At 43.8% G+C, this 12,540-nt stretch overlaps 1 protein-coding gene across 1 annotated transcript in view; it reads left to right on the forward strand.

Annotated features, from left to right (window-relative positions):
* FAM13C (family with sequence similarity 13 member C) overlaps positions 1-12,540 on the forward strand; it is a gene marked incomplete at both ends in the record, with an annotated part of 44,338 nt that overhangs the window by 24,851 nt on the left and 6,947 nt on the right. The window contains 5 exon segments of the mRNA XM_083364205.1: positions 1,833-2,043; positions 3,823-3,961; positions 5,534-5,615; positions 9,457-9,659; positions 11,059-11,142. Coding sequence (XP_083220331.1) covers positions 1,833-2,043; positions 3,823-3,961; positions 5,534-5,615; positions 9,457-9,659; positions 11,059-11,142 — 719 coding nt within the window.

Consider the following 12,540-nt stretch of genomic DNA (forward strand, 5'->3'; position numbering starts at 1 on the left):
TCAGCTGGAATGTTGCAGCATCTCCATTCAGATGCTTGGCAACTGATTCATATTTATGACAGTCACAGTGTCCCAGGGTCATGTGAAGTGACCAAAACCTGCTGCAACCACCCAGCAGAGGGGGGTAAAAATAAAAATCAAATACCCCCCCACCCCCACTGCCAATCCTCAACAGAAATACTCACAACAATGAAAACCTTGGACAGGCAGGCAGGTGTCTTGCTCATCTGTGGCTTGGGGGGCACTTTTTTCAGTGCCATTGTAACTTTGAACAGTCACTAGGCGAACTGCTGTAAGTCTAGGACTACCTGTACTTCATCACTTTTTTCCTTTTTTTTTTTTTGGTCATCAAACTTTTGACACCTTGCTAGGCGACCGGTGGTACTCGGACGTTGCCATATCCTAAAAGTGGTACAATGGGTGAAAAGGTTGAAAAGCCCTGTTCTAGGTGATTCTGAAGACCTTTCTTTATCTTTCCCACAAAAGAGCCAAGTTGGCAATGCTGAAGACCTCTGTGGGCAGGGGAGAATTTTGCATGTAGCTGTAAGCTTTGCATCTGGGCCTTTTACGGACACATCACGGCTTCTTGCAAATGTATTATCACTTCTGGGCTGATTTTCAATTTATCTCTTGCAGACAAAGTTGTCTTTCAGTGCTTAATTTAGTTATGGCAGGAACAGAGTGCCAGCAGAGTCCGTGTTTCTGTGCCAAAAACCCATCATTCAATTCTTCACATCTTAAAAGAGCACTAAGAAAAAAGTCTGGGCAGAAGTCCTAAGGATTGCCATTTGCTAGTGGAGTGTTTTCCTTTTGGCATTTAAGTCCTGGAAAATATTTATCTAAAAGAAAAGGACTTGACTTACTTTTTAATTTCAACCCACCTTACTCTATGTGAATTGTGCAGAGTTGATTGATCTATGATCATAAAATGATAGAAACTGTCAGTTCAGAACTCATGGGAATGGAAACAAAGTCAGATGCATCGTTATGCCTGCCAAAATGTTAAGTATTTTAGTTTCTTTAATCAGACTTATTAATAGCACTACTTCTTTCATAAATGCTAGCTATTAGGCTTAATCAATCATTCTGGTGTACAAATTTAATATCATGAAAGCATGCTTTATACTTTTTGGTTGTAAATGGCTACAGGCTTCAGTTTTCTTATAATTCATAATTATGCGTTTGATATTTTGATTGGATCAGAAGAAATGGGTCTGTCTTTCCAACCTTTCACAAAATTCCTCTATTTGTGTGTGTGTGTGTAAACAACACAAGATGCAATAGTAATATAAATGGGAAAGGAAGGAATGGAAAGGAAAGGGAATTCATATAAGAGGGTATTAATAACAATGGCTTGTGTATCTTTCTCTGCAATACAAATTAGTAGAAAGTAGAGAGTAATTAAGCCTAAAAATATGTAAAGCCAGTAAATACCATCTGCTGCTGCTTCTGATAATGGTGTAAATAGGAAAAAAAACATTGTTATTGTTTATTTATTGCTTTTCCTCCCAGATGGCACCTTCCATTTGCAAAACCCAGAATATGGCAAAACCTCCTTCCAGCGTTTAGCCTGGCTACATATTTGGCAGCAAGAAGCGAATCAGCTAAGATGCGTTCTCAATCTGCAAGCTGATTCCAAGAGTTGTGTCAATTGCAGTTTGTCACCGGTATCAATTACTCTCCTTAGCTGACCTAATCTTCAGGCGGAGGACATTTTTATTCTAGTCTACAGTATTGTGGAAGTGTTTCCTTCTTGGTGCGGCAGTTCTCTTTTAATATGGTGCTGATACTGGAATTTGCCATGAGAAACCTCTTTATCCTTGACCTTCCAGACCCTGCTCAGGAGTGCCAAGAGGGCCAGACGGAGGCCAGCGATGGACCTGAAGACCAGGATGCTTTAGGGACTTGCAGGCTGCTGCATCACATCACGGATGGAGATTATCCTCTATTATCTCCTCGCTGCTCTATCTTCAGCCAAAGCCAGAGGTTTAACTTAGACCCTGAATCGGCTCCTTCCCCACCGAGTGCTCAGCTCTTCATGATGTAAGCTGCACTTTCCCATTTTCCAAGCACAAACAACCTTGTTTTCCTTTGAGGGCAAAAGTGTCTTCTTCCGGAAGCGCTACTTTGGGACAAGCAGACGTTTCCTTCTTCCTGGGATAATCGGCATCCATGGGGATGCCCCAGATTTAGTAAAGGCCTCCAGCCTCTTCTCCGACAGCTGCAAATTCTTGATGAGATGAATCATTCAAGCTGCACTGAGTTTTGTAGGAAGGATTCTGCCGCCCCAGAGTGACTGCTTGGGCCCCTTATTTGGTAGCATCAAAACCTTTTATCAGCTAACAGTCAACAGTTGTGAATTGGTTTTCTCAAGAGAGCAAATTGCCTCTGGGTTTTTAATAATAGTAAAACTAATAAGCTGTTGCACTGGAAACATTCCTTCAGTGTGGTTGATTTAGGGATGGTCCTTATCATTACCTTATAAGGCAAGTTAGCATCGTGGCTCCTACTTTAAATCACTGGAGCGCAAACCAGCCCAGAGTGAAAAAGGAGCACAGGAAACTAGATGTTTCAGACAAGAAGAGCTCCAATAATGAAAAAGAGGGTGTCAAGAAGGTTTTCTTAGTTTCATTTGTAATAATAATAATAATAATAATAATAATAATAATAATAATAATAATAATAATAATAATAATAATAATAATAATAATGTTGGAAGGGACCTTGGAGGTCATCTAGTCCAACCCCCTGCTCAGGCAGGAAACCCTATCCCATTTCAGGCAAATGGCTGTCCAGTCTCTTCTTAAAAACCTCCAGTGTTGGAGCATTCACCACTTCTGGAGGCAGGTTGTTCCACTGGTTAATTGTTCTAACTGTCAGGAAATTTCTCCTTAATTCTAGGTTGCTTCTCTCCTTGACTAGTTTCCATCCATTGCTTCTTGTCCTGCTTTCAGGCGCTTTGGAGAATAGCTTGACCCCCCCCCCCCTTTGTGAGATGCGGGGGAACACAAATAATACATTACAAAAGAACTGTTTATTTAAAATTAATAATCAACTATATGCCAAATAGTTACACTTTTCTTTGTGAATTTATAAACTGTTTTATTGAGGAGACTTTAAGCTGTGTGCAAAGTCAATAGCTGCAGCCAAAGAATATGAAATGATACACAATAAAGGAAAGGCAATACTGTATATAATAATAGGTTTAGATCTTGCATCTCTCCAGTCTTGCTAATTAAAGCTTAAGGCCAGCATAGAAAAATCCTGGGGCTTCTTAAGTGCCCTCAGTGAGGCTTGTGAAAACTTTGCTGGGGTTTCTACCTTCAGGACTCTCTCTGGAGTTCTTCTCGCCAGAAGAGGATCCTTAGCAGGACCCAGTTCAGGCCACGGCGTCCGTCCGTGTTCCAGCATTTTGGCAGACTCACCAGCCCAAAGGAAGCTGCTGATAATCATACATTTGACAACTCCAGAACTGGAAGTGGAAGAGCTTTTGAGCATTTCACATAGGCTGCCCAACTTGTGCCTGTTTCTCAACTGACCGCCATGATTGTGCCTTTAACTGCAGCATAATTCTTTCATGGGTGATTCTGTTTATCTGGTCCTGCTATAAAATCACCTGCTGGCTTCTGGAGATTACCTAGTTCTTAAGGAAACAAGGGCAAGGCAGGTTTTCCACTTCTGCAATTCTCCCCTGGTCTCTTCTTCTCTCTTCCTCTTTATTTTCCATCTCCCCATATCATCATAGCATTCCGGAGTAGCTGGAGCCCTTATTTGGTAGAATGGTACCCTAAATGGATGTTTTCATCATTTTGAATGTCCCAGGCCAAGAAGTTCTTCCAGAGGCAGCTGTGAGGACAGCAAAGTGTCCCAGACCGTGGTACAGCTCACAAAGCACCTGCAAAGCCTAAAGCGGAGAATCAGGAAATATGAAGAGAAGTTTGAGGAGGAGAAGAATTACCGGGTAAGGAGCTAAGGGATCAGCCAGATTCCCATACACAGATCATGAAGGACTGAGAGGCTGCCTCTAAATGCAACGAGAGGAAGAAGATCTGGGCTTGATGGGTCCCAAGGAGTGTAGAGTGGCTTCAGTCATTCTTGATGTTCTCAAGTGCTAAAGCAAAGGCATTTGAGATTATCTGAGAACCTAGTGTGGGAGATATGACTCATGCTTATGAGTAACCTTATGATAAGCACGTGACCTCACGAAGGCTTAGCTAGCTAAGCAATGATGTCATAAATGCCTAAGACTGGGTTATCAGCATATCTTACTACACCACACAAAGCAGTCAGCAACAACCAGCTACCAGCAAAACTAGGAAATAGCACATTATCTTCTTACTATGGAGGCTGGCAACCCCCCACAGTAATTACTTTGCAGCCATTACACAGGACTGAAGGGAAAAGTACATCCTGACTGAATCGACCCATCTGATAAAGTAAGACTAAACATTTTTTAACAGGGCTTGGGGTGGGGTGGGGGGAACCCCATGCTTATGCTGCGTGTGGTATATTTAAAAAAGGAAGAAAAATACTTCAGCATTGATACTGCTAAAGACTAGTGAGATTGGTCTCACTCCTGGGCTGTGAAGACGATAAAGCTACCTGTAGCTTCTTGGAAGTTTTCAAGAAAAGATTGGACAACCATTTGTCCAGGATGGAATTAAAGACTCTTGTCTTGGACTAGAAGACCTGCAAGGTCCTTCCAGCCCTAGGATTCTATGATTTTAAGGTGATATACAGGGACACATATAGGAACTGTCTGTGCTGTGAGATGGGCAGCTACATAGATATGATAAATAAATGCAAGTGAGAGAGGAAAGGAAGGAAAGGAAGAGAAGAGAAGAGGCATAGCAGAGAGAGGAAAACACAATTCTCTTTAATCCCACCACCTGCAGGCCAGGCCTCCTTGATAGGAGAGGACTGTAGCCCTTGGCAGACAAACGGGTCTTCACCCAGCCCTTCTTCAACCCTTAGAATGTCTAGATCAGGGGTAGGCAACCTTGGCTCTTTTATGACTCGTGGACTTCAACTCCCAGAATTCCTGAGTCAGCTATGCTATGCTCAGGAATTCTGGGAGTTGAAGTCCACCAGTCATAAAAGAGTCAAGGTTGCCTACCCCTGGTCTAGAGGGACCCCAGGTTCAGAAGACGTGATCAATCAGTCCAGCTGTGATCTGATCTAGATCATCCTCCAATATTATCTGGAAAGTTGATCTGGCTTCTCTAGACCAGTGGTTCCCAATCTGTGGTCCGCGGACCCCTAGGGGGCTACAAAGTCATCACGGGGGGGGGTTCACAAAGGCATGAAGAAATGTTATGATTTAAATCTTAAGTCTTGGGGGTCTGTGGCCACGGACAGTGGCCACAAAATGTATTTAAAGTGGTGAAGAAAAAGGTTGAGAACCACTTCTCTAGACTAATGACACCAAGCTGTATCTTGGCAGGGGTACATGTGATTTAAATATTGGTGTTGATGAGGGTAACATTACAATCCACTTTTGTATAGTTTCTCTTTTTCCTCCTTTTCTGTGCAGCCTTCTCATGCTGACAAAATATCAAATCCTGAGGTAATGAAATGGATGAATGACCTGGCCAAAACTCGTAAACAGCTGAAAGGTACATATCGCCACTGTGTCTAGCCTGTTTCTCACAGTACCAGAAGCTATGGATGTTTGGTATCCAGCCTCATGGATGGAAAAAAAGGGCAGAATCTTTCCTGAGGCACTTGCGTTCTCCACCCCATCCCTCATATTGGAAGAAAAGCCAGTTCAGCTCTAACAGGGCAGAAAGGCATTTCTTACCTATGTGAAGGATTTCTTGGGCTACAACTGATTCCACACAAATCTTAAGGTAAAGGTAAAGGTTCCCCCGCACATGCGTGCTAGTCGTTTCCAACTCTAGGGGCCGGTGCTCATCTCCGTTTCAAAGCCGAAGAGCCAGCGCTTGTCTGAGGACGTCTCCGTGGTCATGTGGCCGGCATGACTAGACGCCAAAGGCGCACGGAACGCTGTTACCTTCCCACCGGAGTGGTCCCTATTTTTCTACTTGCATTTTTACGTGCTTTCGAACTGCTAGGTTGGCAGAAGCTGGGACGAGTAATAGGCGCTCACTCTGTTACACGGCACTCAGGATTCGACCCGCCAAACTGCCGACCTTCTGATTGACAAGCTCAGCATCCTAACCCACTGAGCCACTGTGTCCCCACACAAATCTTACCTCACTCTAAAGGATCCATGGAAAATGCTATTTTTTTTTCTCCCTGCACCCTAGAGAGAGAAAAGAATGAAGTCCCCTTTACACTCACACTTTCTTGGAGATGTAACCAGCAAGGTCTGTTTTTGTGCAAAGCCAACAATGCTGGTTTCTGTTGCTTTCCCAAGAAATCCCAGCCCTTTGCTGGATCAGCCCGGCTCTCCACTGACGGAGCTACTGCAGAGCTAATAGATTCATTGTGTGGATGGATGCCTTTCATGCATCCATCCTAAAATACCAAGGTTGATCTTAGGATACCAAATGAACTTTAAAAACTATTATTTCCCTATTCAGTATGTCCCAAGTGTCAGATTTCTACCAGATGACAGGTGTCTTACATTTTCGTGATAACATGCACTGGAGGCTCCAGAAGACATACAGTGTGACTTTTTAATGACATTTAAAAATTTTTTTTAAAAAAGTTGACTAATTTGATCCATATGATTACTGCTTCCATTTGATTACAAAGGCCTGTGCAAAACAGATAAAGTGCAAGGAAGAGAATTAATGAGCAAAGCTGGAAGCTGAGTTGCTAAATTGCCTCTACCATCTGAGAGATGTCTCTCTCTCTCTCTCTCTCTCTCTCTCTCTCTCTCTCTCTCTCTGTGTGTGTGTGTGTGTGTGTGGCACTGAAATAGCCTTCAAGCAGGAATAATTACTTCCTTGCCTTCTCTAGTCTCGATCTGTACTTTCCCTCTGCTCCACACCAAAAATGTGTAAAAAAAATAATACTGGACATTGTGTACTATTTGGCTATCAAGTTAGTGGTTTACATATTTGACTATTAGGTTTGGATTTAGGAAAAAATGGCAACCACACAATTCTCCAAGGTTTTGCGTGGATTCTCTCCTAACACTTCATAAAACTCCCTCTCATGCGGAAGTTGGATTGGCAGGTGAAAATGGCGTGTTTCCAGAGGAGGTTTGGGAGTTGCAAGTTTTTGTATTTTTGATTTTTATTGCAATGTATTGTTCTGCTCTATGTTGCAAGCTGCCAAGAGTCTGTGTACAATTGCATGAATAACTTGTGATGAACAGATAAGATGGCCCTGCTTTGGATAAAATTGCAGAAGTAGCCAGGGTCTGCCCATAGCATTAAAACTGAAGCAAAGAACAGTTCTGTCCATCATTGCTCTAGGAGCCTTGTCCAGAGCCCGATTCCTCAAACATTTTGCTCTGTTGCTCCCCAGTATGTGGAGAAAACACAACAAGATATTTCAATCCACATAAAATAAAATTACTATGCAACTACCCAGCAAGTTCTGGTTTTCCCAAACTCCCATTTGAGCTGTGGTGGCGCAGTGGTTAGAATGCAGTACTGCAAGCTTCTTCTGCTGACTGCCGTCTGCCAGCAGTTCAGCAGTTCAAGTCTCACCGGCTCAAGGTTGACTCAGCCTTCCATCCTTCCAAGATGGGTAAAATGAGGACCCAGATTGTTGGGGGCAATATGCTGACTCTAAACTGCTTAGAGAAGGGCTGTAAAGCACTGTGAAGTCAGGGGTGTCAAACTGACGGTCTGCTGGCCGGTTGCAGCATGCAGAGGTCATGCCCACCCCAGCTCCAGCAATGCAAAAAAAGTCATGATACATCACGACACGTCAAGTGACATGGCGAGTTTGACACCCGTGGTCTAAGTGCTACTGCTATTGCTCTTTGTGGTCATCAGCTCAATAAGGTCCATAACTCACTCAGCTTCAGACAGTGGCTTTTGTTGTGTAAGAGAACTTCTGTGCGTTCTCTTTCTGGTGGCCTCGCATGACTTCTAATAATCCATAGTGAGTTTGGCTTATCTGATCATAGAGTTAAAAGGAACCTTGGAGATCATGAAATCCAACTATAAAGAGATAGAAGAGAGGCTCATAATGGTATCTGTCTGGTTTGGGACAGTTGTCTTTTGCCTTCTCTGTGCCTTTAACAGCATTGTTTAAATACCGAAAGACGAGGGCCAAGGCAATGGACCTGTTCATGTATATTGTAAACCACTAGGTCAGGGGTAGGCAACCTTGGCTCTTTTATGACTCGTGGACTTCAACTCCCAGAATTCCTGAGCCAGCGTGGGGGAATCTTATGGCCCCTTCATGACTTGTGGACTTCAACTCCCAGAATTCCTCAGCATGGAAACCTCTCCCTTTCCCCTCAGCATGGCTGGCTCAGGAATTCTGGGAGTTGAAGTCCATGTGTCATAAAAGAGCCAAGGTTGCCTACCCCTGGACTAGGTAGACAGCATGATTATGTTGCCCAAATATGGGCCATGGTTGAGGTGGGAAATCTTCAGCACCATGTACAAAATGATGTCTTCTGTTAGGTTAATGGACTCGAGTCTTGAGATCTGATGTCTGAGACTGAATAAAGGTTAAGCAAGACCTTCTTCCCTTGATAGATGTACATTGTGTGGAGAAAGAAAGGGACTATGGGAAGGATTAGACTTTTCCTACCCTCCAACTCCATCAAGGCACTGTGCATGATTTCTCTCTCTCCCCCCTCTCCCAGTAACAGGGAAAACGGAACTGAGTGACTGGCAGCCATGCAAAATTGGCTTAAATATAATAGTTGAGAAGCATGTGGTTTGTAAAGGGTTTTTTTTTAAATCCCATTTATATTCCGCCCTTCTCCGAAGACTCAGGGCGGCTTACAATCTAAGAATCAACGTGCTTAGCAATAGCCCTCATTCTATGTATATGCCTGCTTATTAGGGCTTTCGCCCCCCCCCCCAGCGGCATTTTTTACAAAGTCAGCTTATTGCCCCCAACAATCTGGGTCCTCATTTTACCTACCTGGGAAGGATGGAAGGCTGAGTCAACCTTGAGCCTGGTGGGACTCGAACCTGCGCTAATGGCAGGCAGCTGGTGTTACTTAAGGAGGCATTAGCCTACTGCTCCACCAAGCCCAAGTTATAGGTATAAATACCATAAATAAATTTTCTAGGCATTCCTAATCTTTTTGCCTTGTTTTCCTGAGCTTATGTTATATAGGAACAGGTTGACATAAACAAGAGGCAAGTTCACGAGAGACCACAACTGTCTCCTCTCTATTCTTGAGGGCAACCGAAATAAGCAGTTTAGTTTTTACTTGCTACCTCATCTGAAACATTTCTTTTGTGGGCCATTAAGTGTCTCAGATCCCTACGTGAGCACCCCAGATCAAGGTAAGGGTGCTGTGAGAAGCTGTAGATGGCAGGTACAGTATTGTGTGGACTTTTCTCACAGAGCTGAAACTCAAAATGTCAGAAGAACAGAGCTTCTCCCTCAAAAGAAGCCAAAGGAACTTTCCTCAGGAGAGCTGCAAAGAGGCCGTTGAGTTGGATTCAGCAGATTCTCCCACCAGTCCTTCAGTGGAGGAAACCATGGAAGTGGTGAAGAAGCAACTGAAAGAGAAGCGACAGCAGCTTGGTCTCCCTGAGAACATCAAGGTACCCAGTCCTTGCATAACACCTACAGTAGATTTGCTAAAGCAGCCAGGTTCAGCAAACCTGGTTTAACTGCTGACTTGCTTAACATGTGCCTAATGGCTTCTGTCATGTCCTATCACCTTCATGAGCTTCCTTCCACACTGACTTGCAGACCCCGTGTTTATGCGTGAGCTTCATGTGAGCGAAGAACTAAAGTGGTAAAAAATTACTTGAAACATCTGTGCAGAAAATCTGTGCGTTGGTGGTCTTTGGCACTAGGGTACAAATGTATATTATTGTCACCTGGTACAAATGTGGCAGTCGTGATGTTTTACATCAACACAATTGGTTTTAAGTTACCATCTTGTAGCCTCTTTGGTGTCCAAAGATTGTCTGAAGATTCTGGGGTTTAGGTAGAAACTCTTTGGCTTCTGGCAGAAGCCATGATGAGGTCAAAATGATGTTGTATGCTCTGCGTAAACAGACGAATATGTCATCTGTGGCAAGATGCTACGTAATGTGTGACAGGACTGGCCTCTCCTGAAGGGCTTTTCAAATCAGAGTCATGCCTGTGATGTGGAATGGGAGAGGACATTGGAGCTCAAAGAGAGAGCAAAAGTCTTCATCCTCAAGCCATTAACTGAGTTAGTTGTCTAGGTCAGGCATCCCCAAACCCCAGGCCCTGAGTTGTCCAGAACTGGGCCACTGAAGCACTCAGATCCCCACTTGCGTGAGCAGTTGGCAAGCACGTGCGTGCACGCTCCATTTGTCCACGCAGCAGACGTGCGTGCCTACCACTTGTGCAAATGGAGCTGTGCACAGGCACACTTGCCAGCCACTCAGGCAGAACCGTTCCCTGTCCTCCCCCGCCAGTCCACAAAGCCGAAAAGGTTGGGGAATTCTGGTCAACCGCTTCTTTGTGTAGTCAATTCACAAACCATATTAGAAGCATAAATGTGAGTCTTCAAATTTAACCTTGTAGGCAATTAAAATTACCTTCAATTTAGATATATTTTTTTTGGGTCTGTGATGAACCAAAAGGTAATTAGCTCCCATGCACTTCTAAGTCGGCCCTGTTCCATCAACCTAAAGGGATCTTGCAAAAAAAAATATCCAGACCGGTTCAAGGAGAAAATGAAGCTTGTGGAACCAAAATGTAGAGTGTGCTGATAGCTGTGCAAAGATGCCGATGAGTGAGATGCATTTTACAGGTAGGCACTTGGTGGTTGGTCACAGTTACCTTGAGTCAGCCAGCTTGAAAGCTGTCAAAGCATCATTCAAATTCTGCAGTAAAAAATGCAACCTGTAACTTTAAAAAAACCACGCGAGCTCATTCGTATTATTTTGTCCATCCGTTTCCCTCCATCAGAATAACGCTCAATTGTTAATTTCTCTATAAATCATTCTTTTTTTTAATTAGACTATGACAAAAAAGCAAATGGCTGTGGAAAAACTCAGTCTCCAGAAAAGCCTACTCTATTTTGAAAGTATTCACGGACGGCCTGTAAGTATTTCTTAGAAAGAGAGAGATCAACTTCAGGTTAGCCATTACAAAGAGTTTTCAACAGGAAATGGATTCTGAGCTTCCCCAGCCCACCTGCCAAGGTCAGTTTGAACTAGATCCAGTACTTCAAGCAGCCTTCCACCATTTCATGTTCCATAGCTTCTTGAACTACGTCTAGCTCTATCATATCTGTCTCTTAACTCTGCCTTCTATCGATCATCCATTCTTCTCTCTGTCATCTCTCTAACATCTCTCTCATCTGTCTGTCATCTACCTATCCCCCACCCCTTTTCATTTCCTATATTTTCTATATTTTCCTATATTTCCTATATCTATCGCTCACAATTTAGAAGCTACTCAGCTCCAGATGATTGTAAGAAACTCTGAACTTCACTAGCATGAGAGCCATATGGATCTTGTGGGGGATGCTACTCCTGAGGGCAAGCACAGCAATATGGAAAGTACCCTTCCTTGGTCCCAAGACCTAAGAGTGTTTTACTGAGTGGTCAATTCTACTCAATCTCATCACATTCTTGAAGACACACGTTGTGTTTCACAAGTACAGGACCACTGGATATTGGTACATTTCCACCCCCCCCAGCTAGTTTTACGGATGCGGTGGCTCAGTGGGTTAGGACGCTGAGCTTGTCGATCAGAAGGTCGGCAGTTTGGCGGGTCGAATCCCGAGTGCCGTGTAGCAGAGTGAGCGCCTGTTACTCATCCCAGTTTCTGCCAACCTAGCAGTTCAAAAGCAAGTAAAAAAGCAAGTAGAAAAATAGGGACCACTATGGTGGGAAGGGAACAGCATTCTGTACGCCTTTGGCATCCAGTCATGCCGGCCACATGACCACGGAGACGTCCTCGGACAAGCGCTGGCTCTTCAGCTTTGAAACGGAGATGAGCACCGGCCCCTAGAGTCGGAAACGACTAGCACGCATGTGCGGGGGAACCTTTACCTTTACCTTAGTTTTTTTTAAAAAGTGCAGTTGATATATCCCATCACACTAATCGGTGTACCAACACATCCACTGATAGGTCAGATGAAAGGGCTAGAAAACAGTTGAATTAATGAATTAATTATACAAATTAAAGCCAGCCTGAGCTTTCACTGAAAATAATATCTAAGTGCTTGGCCATTGCCACCTTCTGGGATTTTTCCCCCTTACTCTGATGTTTCCTGGTGATCTCCATCCACGTCCTAACCAGGTTCAACTTATCTTTCAAATTTAGCAAAGGTCAAGTAGAAACTGCCACTTGATGTGAAGAGATGGAACAAACTAGTCTGCAACACCGGGTTGGTTGGCTCGCCTTGCCTTGCCTTGCCTGTTCTCCCTCTTTCACCATCGAGACATATTCACAACCGTTCATCCAATACCACAGTTCCCACCCTTTCCTTCC

This window comes from Vipera ursinii, assembly GCF_947247035.1.
Source record: "Vipera ursinii genome assembly, chromosome: 5".
NCBI lineage: Eukaryota > Metazoa > Chordata > Lepidosauria > Squamata > Viperidae > Vipera > Vipera ursinii.